This window comes from Astyanax mexicanus, chromosome 15, assembly GCF_023375975.1.
Source record: "Astyanax mexicanus isolate ESR-SI-001 chromosome 15, AstMex3_surface, whole genome shotgun sequence".
NCBI lineage: Eukaryota > Metazoa > Chordata > Actinopteri > Characiformes > Acestrorhamphidae > Astyanax > Astyanax mexicanus.
The window spans coordinates 27920396-27939386 of NC_064422.1; the positions used below are offsets into that span (position 1 = coordinate 27920396).

The window sequence follows — 18991 nt, forward strand, 5'->3', positions numbered from 1 at the left end:
ATCTCATCCACAAACTAAAGGGACTTTTGGAGCATCATCATTAGGTTTAGTACCAATAAGGTCATGTTTATCTGCTCCAGAGTGTTTTATTCTATTGTCAATACTACTGCAATGCAGGAAAGAAAAGCAATGGGGGCAACTTAAAGCAGCTGAATAAATTTATTAGAAGGGGTGTACACAAACATTCAGACCATAGTGTACATTATAACTGCTACACAAACTTTATTTTTGCTGATTTAAATGAATAATAAAATACTCTAAAAGTATGTTTCCACTGAAAGTACATTCTTTGACCGCATGAGGGAGCCAATATTCCAATAAGTGATTCACTCACTTAACTAGGAGTCTTAAAAACTGCCACCAATAGTTAAATGGCAGCTTAAACAGCATGTTTTCCTGCATTGAGTTGCAATAGTTTGGTCTTATTGGTCAGATGAGATTTCTTACACAAACCTTCATTACTGTAAAAACAAAGTGCCAGTTAAAAAAACATGGAACTATCCCAGCCCCTACAAAAACCCATTAAAATACAACAAAAAAGCCTATAAAACTTATACCACCACATTTCTGCAGTGAAACAATGTATTTCAGAACTTACCATCCCATCGACCAGCGCCAGCCCCAGTCCACCATGACCTCGTTTCAGCTCCAGCACAAACACCTCATCATTTACTTCATGTTTCTCACATTCACCTAAGATATTAACACATTAAAAATGTTGTCCTTGTGAGTAAACACAGAAATGTGCCCCAACCAGCAAATAAACTTTTTTTTGGTTTGGTGTTTGAGCTGTATAATCTTAACGGTCATTTTATTACATAAATAGCTCTAAAACGGTGATCATAACCTATGCATTATCTTAGTTTAACAAATAGTTACCTTAAATTGTGCAGTAGCAAAACTAACGTCATCTCCCTGTCTGTAAGGAAGTACGGGTTGACAATAATGATTACTTCCAATGGGAAGGGTGACACTTGAAAACAGGGTGAAGGGATACAAATTAGAAATGGGATTAGGCCAAAATATAGCTTTTAGTGGTGCCACTAAGACACAAAAATCGCTGGTTCAAATCGCAGGCTGCTTGTCATCAGCAGCCGGAGTCTGAGAGAGCCCAATTAGTTTTGCTTTCGTTGGGTGGGTGGATGGCGCTCTCTCCCCACATCACTCCCCAGTCCCTACATGTGATGATGTTGGTGAGCACACGCCTGTTAGCTGATTTATCAGAGCCGGGTCGCTGCACTTTCCTCTAAGTGCGCTGGCAACTGAGTAATGCTACATCAGCTGCAGTTTAAAAATAAGCAGTGGCTGTGTTCACATGTATTGGAGGAGACATGTGCAAGTCTTCATCCTCATGTGCAAGTTTGGGGCATGCCTAGAATAGGGGGGGTCCAAATAAATGGATGTGGTTGTTTGCCTTCCAAATGCAGAAAATTTTATGATTTTTTTTACTAACCCACTAACAATTTTTTTTAAGTGAGATGAGATTTTTTAGAAACATTTTCCTTCTTCTCCACTTGGGGGAGCTGTTTACCCAATAGGGACTCTGTAAATGTGACTACATTGACACACAGCCCAGTCAGAATAGAATGTCACCCTGAGGTGCCTTGTATCAAACTGTCCTGCAGTAAATGTTTAATGTGTTTATAATCTTGTTGCATGACATCATCTCCAATGGAAGCTAAAGCACACTGCACTGACTTCACACGGACAGTTCAAGCCAAATGCTGTCTGTCACAATCCTTACCACAATCTGCACTGTCCACTCTGCGTGGTAATGCCTTGAATGACATATTCCTGGTACACATATGACACTGTGAATCGAGGAACTGTGAACTTCAAATCCATATCTGGCATCCATTATTAGGCCTAGCTCCAACGCGCACAATCATTTATTCAATAATTGCCTTTATATGAGTATGCTTGACAGTGTTTACCCTCACAAGATATATCACAACTTATACAGCTGTGGCTGTTCACAAGCCATTCCTTGATCAATTTTACTTCATGATCAGTTTACTTACTGTTGTCCTAGTAAGTTAGTGAAGTCTATAATTGTAAAAAGGATCCTAATCTAAAAAGACGCAATATTATTACACTGCCTGGCCAAAAAAAAGTCGACACCTCGATTTAACTAAGTAAATGATGTGGGGTTGATGCTGCAGTTGGTCAGGTCTAGAACAGTATGTTCTGAAAGAATGAGGTCAGCTGACTACCTGAATATACTGAATATAGACCAGGTTATTCCTGTGATTCAGGGAGCATGAGATCATCATTTTTACACATGGGTTGATCACCACAGTGTCCAGACCTTAACCCCATAGAAAATCTTTGAGATGTGCTGGAGAAGGCTTTGTGCAGCTGTCAGACTCTACCATCATCTACCAATGAAAGATCTTGGTAAAAAATTAATGCAACACTGGTTTTAAAAATGTTGTGACATTGCAGAAGCTTATCGCACGCAGCAATCAGAGCTAAAGGCGGTCCAATGTAATATTAGAATGTGTGGCCTTTTTTTTGGCCAGGCAGTGTATATTTAGTTCACAATTCAAGCAGAAATCCTTTCTGTAATGTTCATTACCTTCCTCTTCTTCTTTCAGTGTATCGCCGCACTGAGCAGTCTGGTGGTTTGTATCCTGATACTGGCATTCAGCTTCTGAATCTACCAGATCTGCACTCTGTGGTGTGTTGGGAGGGGTCAGCAAGCATGAGGGGTCCAGTGCTAGACGTCTGTTGCTGCCGCTGTAATTTCTCTGCTTGGACTGTATTTCTAGCGCCTTTAGCTTTTGGGTGAGAAGGGCTTCAGTAGTGCCGAGTTGACCTGGTCCTGAAGAGCATGCCACAACACTTTTCTTAGGCAGCACTACCTCTGTGTTTCCTGACTCTAGAAGAGCTTTTGGGAGGACCTCCATTTTAGTGCGTTTGGCCTCCAGAGGGACAGCAGACTGGCGCTGAAAAACGTTAAACGTTAAGAAAGGTAAGGTTGTGCAATATTATTATCTTCAAGATATCAGCTCATGCTTTCATGAGTTAATTTGCTCTTATGCATTTTCTCTAGCACTTCCTGTTCTCTAACAATATTCACTATAATTGTAATGGAAACACAGATGGAATCCAAAAATCCATCCATGCAGTGAACACACACATGCACACACACACACACAGTCATACAATGAACACACAATGCTGAAGCAAACGGCAACCACACTGTGGCCTCTAGGAAGCAGTGATTGTTAAGGGCCTCACAGTGGCAGCCTATCGATTTCACAATGAACCCACAACCCTTGAGAGATTGCTGTCTATACTATTTAGAGATGGATGTTATCCCTTCCTGACAGAATTATTATGGAACTTACCAGTCAGTTTAATTATTTGGTTAGCATCCTCGTCTGTGTGTGTGCAGCAGCCATTTTGTGTGCAGCATGAATTAAAAAAATATATATATTTCTGGGGGGTATCCATTCAAGGCTTCACATCTGACTTGAAAACAGCAAATGCTATTGCTAACTAGCTTAGCATACATGGTGCCCGGGTGAGGTAATGGCACAAGACACAATAAGTGACAGAGCAGGCCACTCTGTGCTCTGTGGAATCATTTCACACTGATTTTGGGACAGAACAGATACACTGAGGAAGTTTATGTACATATCATGTAGCTCTCATGTAAAATCCAAACATAAAGTTTTGTTTCACAGATGTCTAACATCTTCCTGAAAGTCCAGCTGCTTACCTGAGACATTGTCTTGCTTGGCTCAGGATCCTGAAGCTTCTTAATAAAGGTGTGAAGTTGTGTAAGCTGTTTTGTAAGAGTTGTGTCTCTAACAGGCCTCTTTAAATCCAACACAAAGCCATCGATGGGCAGAACGAGAGGAGGATGGTCATCAAAACTCTCCAGAATATCAGCTACGAGGGCAGAAAAGAAGGGGGCATTGTTTGTTATACAACAGGCAAAACAGAGTCGCCTCATGCACCCACACACAGATGTCTGGACGCAAAGCAAACCTGGTCCAGCCAAACTGGTCTGGTCTTGTGCGGCTGCAAATCAAAGTCGGTGAAAATTATGGCACACCAGCCATAATTGGCCAACAGAGCCTTCTACAGTTCTTGGCATCTTTGGTGGTGAGCATAAAGACCATAAAATGTGTTAGTAATTCATCAACATGATCTAAAACCCTTAAACCCTAAATCAGAAAAAGTTGGGACAGCTTGTGTGTGAATCGCACTCCCATTAATACATCACTTGCTCATACATTTCACAGCAATCATTGAATCATTTTTAGTAGGTACTGAATATTATCATTTTAGATTCATAACTGTACAATAAGCTTGAATATTTACTTCAGCGAAGTGTTACATTTTCCTTTATCTTTCTTTCAAAATGCTCACCAGTATGGACGGCAGCTTTGGCTTCGTCACTGGATGGTGTCCAGGTGGATGGGCAGGGCTGACGTGGGCTGTACTCTCTTAGCATGTGGTGCAGCTGGGCGGGGCTTATTGAAGGAAACTCCACCCTCAAAGAACCCCAAGATGCCTAAGGCAATACAAGAATCATTATTAATAAGGAGAGAAAAATAAAAGCCTATTCAACAATAAGAACCAATCAGCTTGCTGCTTATGTTGCCATGGATGAGGGTCAACCTGCTAGTGGGGAAAGCTCCCATTGATGAGGAGATCTGCGCAAGAGCAAAAGCCATATCAAGCTGGAAAATCAGGATTTTCTGTACAATATGGAGCCAAAACCAACAAACTATTCGTGAGGTTTTTGTCAGATTTTATCAGCAATTTAAAATATCTTGTTAAATTGGGAATTTGGCTTTTTGGGGATTTTTTGGGGTATTTTGAGTATTTTGGGCATAAAGTGTTTTGGGTTGTCATTTAATCATGTTAATGCTGAATTGCTGAATCATCTTTGATTGCTGCATCTCTAACTGCACTCTGTCAGTGTAGCTGAAGTCGCCTCTTACACTAAATCTGAACCCGTTGAGTAAACATGCTTTTAAATTCCTCAGCTGCAGAACTGTTTGCTTATATTCTTGCCATTTAAAAACCTGTGAGTAAATATTGGGCTCAAAAGATCAAGAACAAGAAAATCTTGCTGTATCAGTAATAGGTAAGTCCTGCCTCTTTTTAGAAGTTGGTAAACGGATTTAGGACATTGGGGAAGCACAATATTTAAGCTTGTTTTTATGTTATTAATGCAGAAACTACTACTATTTGGTAGCAATATAGCATATTTTGTGACTTCCAAAGAGATTTATCTGAAATTGATGTTTAATATAAGAATAACAGTGTTATGATGCTAAAGAACTGACATGTCGGCCTACATACAGGGTTAAAGGAGTTCACACCATGCATTAATCTGTGTTTTATGTCTGTATCATATCTAGATATGCTTCAAATCCATGCCAGAATCCATTTACTCTTTTCACTGAAATGAATTCCCAGTGTGGCCTGATAGGATCTTCCTCAGATGAGTACTTTCCTGCATATGAAGGGCATCAAAATATACGCTAATTACCGTACGTTGCCCACTGTAAACATGATTCTGTTGCTTCCAGTATATAAATCAGTCTTTGGTGGAATAACCCTGGTTTTTAATCACAGTTTTCATGCAACTTGGCATGTTCTCCACCACCAGTCTTTTGGATTTTGGCTTTTGGATAACTTTATGCGACTCCTGGTGCAAAAATTTAAGCAGTTCAGATTGGTTTGATGGCTTGTGATCATCCATCTTTCTCTTAAGTGGTCTCTTAATTTTTTTTTTTCAGGGCTGTATAGTATAATAAGTATAGTATAACTAGCCAATCATTCAGAATTCAGTAGATGAATTTTTATCTACATTAGCATAAATGGACACCACTTCTTGATGATATTTGCGCATTGAAATGTGATCTAAGCATTCAAGAGTTTTATAATTTATTACCAGAAATGTGTTAATACAAGTCTAGGGGTAATCCATAAGCATGGTTATAACATCAAATTGAAACAGCACAAATAAACTATATTAGAAAATATACATAACGTATATAAATAGGGTTACTGTACCAGACCACAGTCTTTACAATAAAATAAATATGCTACAGCCTCCCAACCATATTTAGCCACATTCAAAATAAGAATATGCAAAACCTACAGCTATATAATGCAGAACAGTATAGTATGAATGGTGACATTTACACCAGAACAATGTGCCCATACTGCAGAACATGAAACACCCAGCTTTACATGCACAGACAAGACTTATCTATCATGTCATCTTTATCTGCTGGAATGAATGAGACTTTTTGTTCATGGGTTTAATCCTTTAATGATTAGTGCTTCCTGTTAATCATTTCTGAAGACTAGACTAATTCCTGATGTCTACCCAGATACTGCTGAAAGAAGGTCAATGTAAACTGGTAATTGGAAGAGGATGCTTTAAGGCTGCTGTGCTATGTTACTTGCACGCTAATAAAAAATATAAAAAGGTTGGCAAAATTATGTTTTTTATTAACTCAACTTGGCTTAGTTAAACCAACAACTTAAAAAACTTGAATTATTAATCATTAGTAAATGACTTGCAGCTGAAATTGCTTAAATAATATGGAAGATTTTTGTTTTCAATTCTCAGAATCCTGACCATGGAGGGCTGTTGTGTTGATGGGATTCAAACCTATGATCTTCTGTCTATTGGCAAGCATGCAGTTAGACAGCATGACAAATATTGATTTCTGAACTCTTAAAACTTCATGAATATGAACTTGTTTTCTTTGCATTATTTGAGGTCTGCAAGCTCTGACAATATATTTATTTTGGAGAAATATTGTTCGTAGTTTCTAGAACAAAACAACAATATTCATTTTACTCAAACATATACCTATAAATAGCAAAAACAGAGAAACTGATTCAGAAACTGAAGCAATCTCTTATTTTTTCCAGTGCTGTATATCTGTGTAAAAGAAAAAAATGTAAAACTTATTTACTTAGAAGTGTGAGCAATTTTTATGTAGTGGGTTTTTACAGCTCTAAGGTGGCACAACAGTCTAACTGCTGCTCATTAAATGTGAGAACACCGTAAGTCCCCAAATTCCAGCAAATCCCAGCAATATTTCAAATCCCAGCAACCAGTCCATCATCAAAAGCTTCTTAGTCTGGAGAAGCCATGTTATACGAGAAGTTCTAAACTGGAGATAAAAGGAAACAATTTGAAGAAGAGGGTTTAAGCGATATATACTTAAGCCTAAACCAACTGAAGCACTTTAATAATGGTTTTAGGGCTTTACCAACAATGTATTGTTGACCACTGAGATGCAGAAGTATAAATTTGAGTTTTTGAATGTGTTATAAATGTGAGTTAGGAGAACTAAGACTTCACTTACTTTAAATACCTCAAACAACTCTGGAACCACTTATACTTTATCATTATAACCCTGCTATTCCAAAAATCATGTGACAGCATTATGTAAACTGATCATGGAGTTTGTAAGTAGTGAGGTGTTATCTTGTGTGAGTGAGGCTGAGCACTGGCCAGTGTGCTCACGACAAGCAATGTAAATACATTACTATTACTATATTATAAACCAGCCTTTAATCACAGACCTGTAGCAGGGTTTCTCTGGGTGTGGCTAGCAGATTGACGGCCGAGGAGAGTTTGATCAGGTAGTTCTGCGCCAGCTCCCCCAGCCCGGCTGCAAAAGCCCAGTCCATCAGCAGGTCCAAATTAGCCCGGATCTGAACCCCACACGACCAGTGGTAAAAGCTCCCTCCTGATCCTGCAGACAAATATGACATGAGTGAGCCCGATCTGTTCTGATCATTTAGAACAATTCAACAAAAAATTAAACCCATGCATCTTCTACCTCTCTCCATGAGCAGGTTGAAGAGGAAGGCGTTGATGAAGAAGAAGAGGTAGGTGAACAGTTGTAAGGAGATTTCTGGGTGCACATGGAAGTCTTTAACAAGATTCAGCGTCTTCGTTAATATAGTCAACATGCTGCCAACGACCTCCGGCACTCGCACCTGTCCGTTCTCTGAGAACGGGTTACTGTCCAACAGGCCTGGGAGGACTGGGTACAGGAGCTGTAGGTGAAACAGGGAAAAAACAAAGCTAGAGTGAAAATTAAAGAATGATTGAAAGGGATTTGCATATGTTCTGCTCTACAGTGTATAAAATCATTAAACAGCTTAAAGAATTAGGGGCAATTTCAGTGTATGTAGTTTAAACTGAACACCCGTGATCTCCAGTCTCTCAGACAGCACTGCATCAAGAACTGTCATTCAACAACAGCCAGTATAAACACATGGGCAAGGGATTACCCAGGTCAACCTTTAGTCATACACTAAATTCATAAATGGCACTTAAAACTGTGCAAAACAGAAGCCTTACTGAATATAAACCATCTCCAAGCAGCATCAACTTTTTTTAGGCTCAGAGGCATCTGGGATAGACCATCACACAATAGAAACATGCACTGGGGACAGATGAAGAGCCAGGGTCTCTCATTATAAAGGGTTGGGCCAGGTCACTTCTGTGTTGGAAGCTTTCGCTGGCCCAATACTATTAATTAAGGTGTAGTCAGCAGAGTTCGCAAGCAACATTTTGAGCAGTATATGCTTACCAAAGCAAATGGTGTTCTACTGAGTGCATCACATCACTGTTAACTGATTTATATGTGTTAATATAAATGGTTTCCCATTTACCATACATCCTTTCCCTAGTTTTCAATGTAGCAGTGTGTCTTATTAGAGAATTCCTAAATTTGGTCCACTTGAGAAGCCAATCTCACTTCAAAAATAATATCTTAGCAAGATAAATCCTCTTAAATGTAGTCTAAATCAAATAATTCTTATTTTGAGATTTTTAAAGTATTATTACATGAGTGAACAACTTTTGTATTTAAAAATATTTTATTTATTTTAAGGGATTATGTACCAAAAGTGTCTTACTATATTGGGGAATAGTTTTGCTTAATTCAGGAAACAACTGATTATTTTGTTTTTACTGCTTAGAAATGCATATAACACGGAAAAATAATGAAATAACACTTTCAGTAGGTTAACAAAAATAGACAATATGATAAAAGGGAATTTGGTGAAATGGGCAGCTGTATTGTCAGTTGGCAGTGTTTTTATTATTTTTATTTTTTTGCACAAAAGTCTTTTCTTAATAAAATTGATTACTAACTGTGTTTGTCAATTTTAGAAGGACTTTTAGGAAGTTTTAGAGGGAAGTTTCTCCCTGGTAGAACTGAGCTGTCAGCCTCACATTGGCTGATTATGTGCCCTTCAGTACTTGGAGTGTTCTTATTGGTTGTTGTGTATGTTTTAAAAGCTGGGATGTTTTTAACTTTTGTCTTTTGTTAACCCTGATGAAGGCCTGATTGCTGAAATGCGTTGGTTATTTTTTGTATTTCTAATAAATCGGACATTCTCCAGTCAACAAGTGCTGCTGTTTTTTTATCACTGAGTTTGTTGCCAGGTACCGTGTTGTGTAGTGAAGTTGCACCAGATCTATTCACTTCTAGTAGGTTAGCAAAGAAATAAATGTTATATATAAAATGAATATTCTGACAACAATGCAAAAATGTGTACTTTCAGATATTTACTAGATTTAAGAGGATTTAACTTGCTAAGATTATTTTTTTGCAGTGCTCAAATTGGTTAAGAATTCTATCTGAAATTACCCAACAGCTTGAGATGACTCAAGCTTACCTCTTAACACTGCTCATTGCTGTAGAATTAGCTTCCATTACTTTTTAACTCCATTAGCCTCCAAGCTACAGCTCTAACCAAAGAGCCCAAATCTACACAGACTTAACGGTCCCAACTGAAGTAAGTGCATTTTATGTCACTAATTGTGAGTACTGTAAGACAAGCGTGCACAGAGCATGTCCAGTCCTTATCAATAAGCAGCATGTGTAGCTTTCAGGTCATAAAGAATCCTCTTCCGTGTCTTTTCAAGAGGATACAGTGTCTCTGGTAAGCTTTGAGGATCATCCCTCCCCTCCTTTCAGTCAAATCCTTACAGGAATGTGTGATAAGGCTTCTCTGGTAAGTGACCCTTATGAGTAAGCTGACCAGAGAAGAGAACACCCCCTTCCCCAATCCAGTGCTAAAACAATACACATTCCTCACTGTCATCTTTCCTTCCCTCTGTCCTCTTCTTTCCTTTTGTGGCCTGACTCATTCCATAAAAGGGAAAAACATAGGAATCCTTTAAGTGCTCAAGAGAAAAAAATCCATCTGTTAGACATTAATTTAACCAATAAAAACACAAAATAAATTACACAGTTCATTCCTCCGCCCCAAAAATAGTTTAAAAAAGTGGAAAATATACAGAATAAAGTGGTCATAGATTTTTTTTTAGAAACCATTACTCATTAGGGTCCAGTTTCACCAGCTGTGTGTAAATTCAAATGTGGACTAATAACCGTTTGCGTCAATAGCAGAATAACATGCAATATTTTATGTACGCAGCATAGATGGTTAAAATTTATACAAACACTATTTCAACACCTAAAAGAATAATTCAACTTAATTATATACAGCTCTGGAAATTTTTAAGAGAACACTTCAGTTTCTGAATCAGTTTTTATTATTTTGCTATTTATAGGTATATGTTTGAGTACAATGAACATTGTTGTTTTATTCTATAAACTACAGACAGCATTTCTCCCAAATTCCAAATAAAAATAATAAAATTCCAAAATAAAAATTAAGAATGAAAAGCTCTGCCACCTTTAGATGCCCAATTTAATAGCACAAAAATATTCTAGGCCATATTTAAATAAATATAAGTATAAGTCTTAATATTATAATTTAACAATCGCGTTTACTAAGATATACTACTAAAACCGCAGCAAATTTCTGTCCACTTTCTTAGCTGATGCTATCGCTAATGTTGCTGTTGTGCATAAACAAGTATATTAAATTTTAAATACACATTCAGTCATTGTTTATGTAGGGTTAGGTTTTTTATGTAATATAAAATCTGTGCTGGTTGCCATATGCAATATTTGTCACCATGTAAAAATGACAGTGTTTACCTCAGTGCATTAGTTTTTTTTTTACCATAGTTAATTATACCACAGTTAGTTCCGACCCTGCAATGTCATTGGCTGAGAGGAGTTCTATAAGTGCCGGTAATGCACTGTAACCGAAGCTCTCCATGTATTACTTCGCCACATATAAGTAACCTAGCAACGATGCAGTGCTTACAAGCAGAGCAGCAATTAAACTATTATAACCAAAAAGATCATATTTTCTCGTCCCCTTATCTCAAAAAGTTTCAATAAGACAAAAAAATAATTAAAAAAACAGTGATAATGGAACTGTACAGCAGTGCCAATATTACACGTTATAGCATGAACCTCTAGTGCATTATTGCTTCTCAATATACTGATTTGTGGTGCAATCTTAAGATATAACATATGCAAAAAATCAGTGCATCCCACTCCAGAACCCTAAATAGCACATCACAAAAATCGCATAGGAAGAATACACATCTGGCCAGTGGGGGTGTTTCTGATGCAGACGGGGGAATCCCTGTAGTGGAGATGTATTTGGTTGTTGGAGGAACGTCAGGCCCCGTGTCGGCTGAGCAGCGAAGCAGGTCAGAGAGAACAGTGTTGTGTGTGTGAGAGATCATCACCGCTGGCCTCTGAGCTGCCCCCACCTTCTGCAGCTCAACGCTCCTTTATGCTCTGAGTGCCAGGACCCAACAACGCTGCCTTTGTTCAGGCCGTGGACAGCTGCGGCCAGTCCTCTTTTGGCAGCCGCAGCCCAACCCATCATATATACAGTATACATTCTCAAAACGCTGCATCACTCCTGCACGGACCAGTTCTTGGAAACCGCTCGCTGCTTTGGCAACTTGCTCACATAGCAAACATCCTGCATATCATTCAGCTCAATGCGCAGAAACAGAGAGAGAGAAAAAATGGAAGACTCAACAATGTCTCTTTAATTATGGGTCTGAGCCAAGAATGTAAATAGTACAATTTCATTTTCCTGGCTATGCATCTGCTGCATCAGATCGGACCAGAAATTTGGGGACAGCTAGTTTTTCCAAATGAGCAAATTTGTACAAATTAGAAATGAGAATTTCGTATCATACACTAAACTTATGATTTAAGGCCATGGCAAAATCAGTTTATACCAAACTGTCTTTGCATAGCCGTGTTAGTAGATATGTAATTGTTTGAACATATTCTTTGCATAAATTATTTGTTGTAACTCATCGTTGCTGCCACTTCCTTGTAAAAGAGATCTGTGATCTCAACTGGTTGGACCTGGTTAAATAAAGGTTAATCTAGCAGGTGACAGAGGGATAAAGGACCAGTCACTTCATAAAAATGGATTCATGATCAATATAATTTGTCTTTTTTGACAGGAATTCACTAAAAAAAAGGGAAAACAGATTTGTGCAAGGTAACAACAACAAAATAAAAACAAAAGAATGTAAAATATGTGATTGAATAAATATTCACCTCACTTGAAGTGATGACTAATATAATTTAACAAAGTTCTTTTTCGGTCAATTGGTGCCACTGATAAAGAATTAAAAGATGACCAAGACAAACTATACAACAACAGATGAGCACCACCATGTCTGTGTCATTGCAGTACTGAGAACTGCGGAAAAAAATGGAGAATAGGAGGAAAAAAGTATAATAAAATATGCAGAGAAACATTTAATATAATTATACAACAACAAACTGCTTATGCTATGCTTAGTGGGGCTGAAAAAAATATAATTTCTGTAGAAACAAGATTATAATGTTATGATTGGTAATGTTATTTTATTGGTGTGTGGACCTCTGTTAAATTAGTCACTCTAAAGTACTGTAAAGTAAAGGACAACAACAGTAAAGGAAAAATCGATAGTCGGAAAACAAGTCAATAATTAAGGAAACACGTTGCAAAAGAGTTATATAACTAGATTCAATACTCAACAGGGGACACAGCAAACTGAGGAGTATTTATACTAGACAGACCAGGTGGAAACAATCAGTAACTTGGGGAGCAGGAACACCAAAGCTTTACCTGACCAGTGGAATCAGGGAATTTCGGTGTCCAGAGCAGGCAGGCTGTTTATATAATTTACTGCATTAAAATCTGTTTTCACTGAGATTTTTTATAGTTAAAAAAACAAAATATATTATATAAGAATGTAGATGTGTAATTAATTAAGATGCAGTTATGTCACTAATAGTGAACTATAGTGAATATACTGTAGTGAATGTGCTCATAAATGGATAAGTATAGTATGTAAAGGTAGAGCAGGTTTGGTGTAGAGCGTTAATACTGCTGTTCAAACATTTCTATTAAAAATTATGAAAAAAACACAAAGTAAGTAAGTAAGTAAGTAAGTAGTAAGTAAGTAAGCTTTATTTATAAAGCACTCTTTACACAGCTTCCACTGCCCAAAGTGCTGTACACAAAATGTCTAATAACTACACATACATACAACCAAAAATTAGATAAAAGAAATCACTTAAATAACATATTAAAATAAGAATCCCAACATAAAACAGAAATAAAATAAATAAAAAAAAAATGCTAAAAATACACATAAACTAAAATGCACAACAACAATATATAAAGGATAAATCGACCTCTCAATTTCCACAGTAACTCACTAATCAAAAGCAAGTTTGTATAAGTCTTTAAACCTGATTTAAAAACCGAGACAGAAGTAGCTTGGCGAATAGTTAGTGGCAGACTGTTCCAAAGTCTTGGGGCATACACTGAAAATGCACAATCACCTTTGAGTTTCAAACGAACCCTAGGAATGACCAACACATTCTGTGCTGATGATCTCAGAGAGCGCTGTGAGACTGAGGAGGTAAGCAAATCTGCAATATAAGAGGGTGCCAGACCATTTAATGCTTTAAAAACTACTAAAAGCACTTTAAACTGAATTCTGTATTCGACAGGTAGCCAATGAAGTGAGGCGAGAACTGGTGTTATATGTTCTCTTTTCTTGGTTCTTGTCAATAATCTGCATGCAGCATTCTGAACTAACTGTAAGCGATGCAGAAGGGACTGGTTAATCCCAATGTACAAAGAATTACAGTAGTCTATTTGTGAAGAGATGAATGCATGGATAACTTTCTCAAGGTCAGAAAAACTGAGAAAAGGCTTTAGTTTTGCAATGTTTCTGAGCCGGAAGAAACTACTTTTTATCACAGAGTTGATTGGTTTATCAAATCTGAGGTCTGTGTCAAAAACAACACCCAGATTTCTCACTGAAGACTTAACATATGACGACATGTGACCAAGGTTATTAGAAACATTGTTACAGAGATGAGAGGTACCAAAAATAATAAGCTCTGTTTTACTTTCATTCAGATGCAGGAAATTGACAGCCATCCACGTCTTGATGTCCTCAAGACAATTCTTGAGTGACATAAAGGAACCATTGTCATTGGGTCTAATAGGAAGATACAGCTGTATGTCATCAGCATAAAAATGAAAATTAACATTATGCTTCCTAATAATTTGACCTAATGGTAGCATGTATAGCGAAAAGAGGATGGGCCCTAGAATGGACCCTTGTGGAAAACCACACCTCACATCAGCAGAAGAGGAATAGCAGTTGGCCAAATTTACTGAAAAAGTCCTATCTTCAAGGTAGGATTTAAACCACTTCAGGGCCACACCCTGTAGCCCCACCCACTCTTTTAAGCGGCCAGTAAGAATATTATGATCAACCGTGTCAAACGCAGAGCTTAGATCCAATAACATAAGGATGGCGCCATTTCCTGAATCGACAGTTAGTAAGAGGTCATTTGTCACCTTAAGAAGCGCAGATTCAGGGCTGTGCATAGCCTTAAAACCAGACTGAAAAGTCTCAAAAACACTATTATGGTTTAAGAATGGTAGAAGCTGAGAGTACACAACCTTTTCAAGTAATTTAGCTAAAAATGGCAATTTGGAGATTGGGCGATAGTTACTAACAATTGTAGCATCAAGATTCTGCTTTTTTAGCAAAGGAGAAACTACAGCATGTTTAAAAACTGCAGGAACCATACCAGTGGCTAGAGAACTGTTTATGATATCTAAGACAAATGGCCCTAGGATATCAATCGTGGCCTTAATCAGCTGTGGGGGCATAACATCTAGTGGAGTGGTTGTTGGCTTAGTGCTCTGACATGGAAACCAATTCAAACTCTCTAAAAACACCTATGCATGACGGAGAAAGTGAACAGTCAAAACCAACAGAGGGAATAAGAGACCTAAATGTCTCAAGCTTTCCAATAAAAAAGTTTAAAAAATCTTCACAAAGGCCAGGAGATGGGTGCCCTACACCAGATTCGGGTTTAAGTAACTTGTTAATTGTGCTGAACAGAACTTTAGGTCTGTTACAGTTTTTGGCAATTATGTTTGAGAAGTATACTTCCCTAGCAGATTTAACAGCTTGCTGATAGTCACATAAACAACTATGGAACATATCAAGATTTACTTGTAGTCTGTATTTTTTCCATTTCCTCTCTGCTGTTCTACATGCCTGTCTTATTTTCTGAGTGGCTGGATTTAGCCAGGGCTGGGCTTTACATTTGAAACGTACTCTGTGACAAACTCTGTGTGTTATTAAAAAAAAAAAAACAGTTTGTTTATGATGATCTCAGAAGCGCTAAAGCAGTGTGTGTTTGCCTCAGGGAATCACGATCCCACAAACACACCATGCTTTTATTTTTCTAAGCTCACTAGCAGCTGCTTCCTTTTCTGCTGGATAGAATGGCATAACAGGCCTGAAAACATGAGAGACAGCTCTGATTGTGTTATTGTAGCCGCTGTTGGCTGGCTGTGTGTTGGCTTTCCTAGCAACAATGTTTGCATTTGGTTAAACTTTCCTATTAAAAATATTGACCATGCATGAGCGGCACTATGTACAGTTTTATGTTATTTTTCATTTATTGTGGAAATAAAGGAAAAGGATGTGGGAAAACTAAATATGGGAAAACTAATTGCACCAATACAAGTGAATGCAGGAAATACAGTAATACAGGTGAAAAGTTTCCCTTCTACAAAACATTATTTATAATGCCCATTATTTAAAGGCTAAACCATATCTGTGCAAGAGTTTAGCAATTAGCATCTATTTTAATTGTATGTTAAACCTTTGAAGTTAGATAAGCTAATAAAAATCAACTTAAAAACTCATAAACTCTGGGCTTCGAGTGGGCTGAGTGCTGCCATTATGATCAGGAGATCGCAGGTTCGAATCCTGTTCATGTAGCTTGCCATCGGCTGCCGGAGCCCTGAGAGAGAACAATTGGTCTTGCTCTCTCTGGGTGGGGAGCTCTCTCCCCACATCATTCCAAAGGGTGACGTCACTCAGCACAAGGCGTCTGTGAGCTGATGTATCAGAACAGAGTCGCTGCGCTTTCCTCCGAGCGCGCTGTGATGCTACTCTGCAATGCTGCATCAGCAGCAGTTGGAAAAGGGAAGGTGGCTTCACATGTATCGAAGGAGGCATGTGCTAGTCTTTACCCTCCTTTTGTTGGTGGATCACTACTGATGGGAGGAGTCCTAATTAATGGGTTGGGTAATTGGCCGTGTAAATTGGGGAGAAAATAGGGATTATTTTTTTTTAATAAATTATAAAAGGAAAAAAACTCATTAACGCAAGAGTTGCTGTGGTAACAAGGTCTGTACCAGTAACTAACCTTTGGCGATCTTTTTAGATCCCTGTGCTGGTAGTCTGAATCAGTGTCAGAAGAGACTTTACACCCTAACATTTTTCCACTATTCCTAATAAACATATAATTTAAAGAAATGAATACACATGCTTAGTCACCATAATCCAATGTTAAAAATACATTTATAAAGAAATACATTCTAGCAATCTGGCTTTACTAATGGAATTTCTGCATTAATCAGAACATAGCTGTTCAGTGCACATGGCAAGATTTTGGCCTAATCAAGAAAACATCTGATCCTGTAAGAAACATATCTCCAAACATAACACAACTAATTCAGTATCTAAAGTCTCCAAAGCCTCCAAAGTTCAGTATACTACTAAAGATGCTTACCTACCATCATCCATCATTTAAAGCTGAGATAAAATTCAGAACCATGATGCAAGGGTTAACTGGACACAGAATCAGGCTCTGTTTACACCGTGCATGTGGGCTACTGCTTAAAATACTACTGCCTTCTTCATGATTTAATGGAGCGTATTCTCTCAGGCAACCGCATTCGCCACATCCTTTTCTGCTAAGCCTGACGACAGCTACATTCCAATAGCAAACCTGTCAAATGCTCAAACACCATCTTCCCCAGGCAAGGCATGTTCACATTCTGGGCCTTTAAATCCCTCAAATCAACCCGCGCCCATGGAAATTGTTTCTTCCCATGACAAACGGTCTCCCTGACCAAAGGCGAACTGAAATTTCCCAGAGAACTGACGCCTCAAGGAACCTCGCAAACGGAACATGGATCAGCCCCAAATCCAGGCTCTGCAAAATTATGTCTGAAGGTTCGGGAGACAGAGGAGGGTGGGGTTGAAGGGAAAATCTGGGTCTACATCTGCCAACAAGGAAAAGTCACTATAAAACATCTCCCCTTACCCGAGACCCTCAACTCGTATGCCCAGTGTTTCTTGTGGTTTGAGGAACACATTTTTAAGGCTATGATTTATTCAGCTTCCATATTTTATAATGGCTCTGACAGGCCTGAGCCAAGGCACTTTCCCTCAGACTGTGGGTTTCTGAGCCATTCTCTCTGCGAGTTTAACTTGTGGGTTAGGCCACTGTCAGACCAGATTCCTCACATTGTTTTATACAGCATGGCTGTCGGATGACCGTCAAGTCAACCGTCTAGAACGGACTCAAACAAGAGACTGAAAGGCTGTGAGAACCGAATATTAAGCAAAATATTTCACATGAAGCTAAGGTCAGCGTACATAAAAAATTATAATAGCACACAAAGGAAGTTTTCAAATTAAATTTTTAGAATTCAAACATGATTTATAAAGGCGCTTTATGGCTTTGTGTAGAATCCAACATAAAAAAAAAAATCACTGACTCCATACGCCTACAGTGAAACCAAGTAATTATCCACAGAGCCAGAGCGGAGGAATTCATTTTAAAATCCATACAAATCACTTTGCAAAGTAAAGTTATCATCAGAAAACACTCGTCTGACCTCTGCGCTGAGGGGAAGCCAGACTGTGATAAAACTGACCATGACTCAATGGAATAACCTCAATCAAAAGGAGCAGAGCAGGCAGGACTCCCACTTTAAGCTGGAGTCTGTAGAGCGTAACAATGACTATTTAAATGTCTAGAGATTCAGCCCACAAATGATATGGATACATATGACTTTTTCCAGGACAGCAAACCGCTCGGTGGAGCCTTTCTGTTAATAGTAAAACAGCTCAAGAAATTAATTTCACTTATTGGATTACATTGGTTTAAAAGTAGTTGTCTAAATGCAACATGTCTCTCTCGCAACTGGACAAGGAAGCTTAAAAGCAACGTTTATAGTAACCGATTTCTTAAACCAAAAAAGTGTCCATGGCTAATATTATAACATTTTTACAGTGTCTTGAACACATGCTGTTAGCTTGTGGAACATCTTGATAGCTCCTGTGATTCTGGAAAAGATTTAACTGAAGCTTCACATAAAGCAATGCTCTCTTGAATATGCATCTCAGTAGCACAGTGCAAAGTGTTCAGACAAATGTCGGGTATGGGTCATTAAAACAATTAAAACAATTGTATGAACAGCCTAAAATAAAAATCACACTTAAATGCAGGTTTTTTTTTTCAGGTTTTTTTTCCCAATTTAGCTCGGCCAATTGTTCCACCCATTCAGCCGCTACTCAGCTGTGTACCCCCCCATCATGTTTCCACAACACCAGGAGGATGAAGACTAGCACTTGCCTCCTTCAACACATGCAAAGTCAGCCACCGCCTCTTTTCAAATTGCTACTGATGCAGCATTGCTGAGTGGCCAGCACACTCGGAGGAAAGCGCAGCGACTCTGTTCCGATAAATCAGCTCAC

General features: G+C 38.4%; 1 protein-coding gene across 1 annotated transcript in view; it reads right to left on the reverse strand.

Moving 5' to 3' along the window:
• Nucleotides 1-18991, reverse strand: part of si:ch211-176g6.2 (ras-associating and dilute domain-containing protein) — a 38803-nt gene that overhangs the window by 1571 nt on the left and 18241 nt on the right. The window contains exons 9-14 of the mRNA XM_007257236.4: nucleotides 7836-8055; nucleotides 7576-7748; nucleotides 4384-4528; nucleotides 3728-3900; nucleotides 2579-2948; nucleotides 599-693 (exon numbers count right to left, since the gene is read on the reverse strand). Of these exons, the coding sequence (XP_007257298.3) occupies nucleotides 599-693; nucleotides 2579-2948; nucleotides 3728-3900; nucleotides 4384-4528; nucleotides 7576-7748; nucleotides 7836-8055 (1176 nt within the window). The remainder of the gene's footprint in view (nucleotides 1-598; nucleotides 694-2578; nucleotides 2949-3727; nucleotides 3901-4383; nucleotides 4529-7575; nucleotides 7749-7835; nucleotides 8056-18991) is intronic.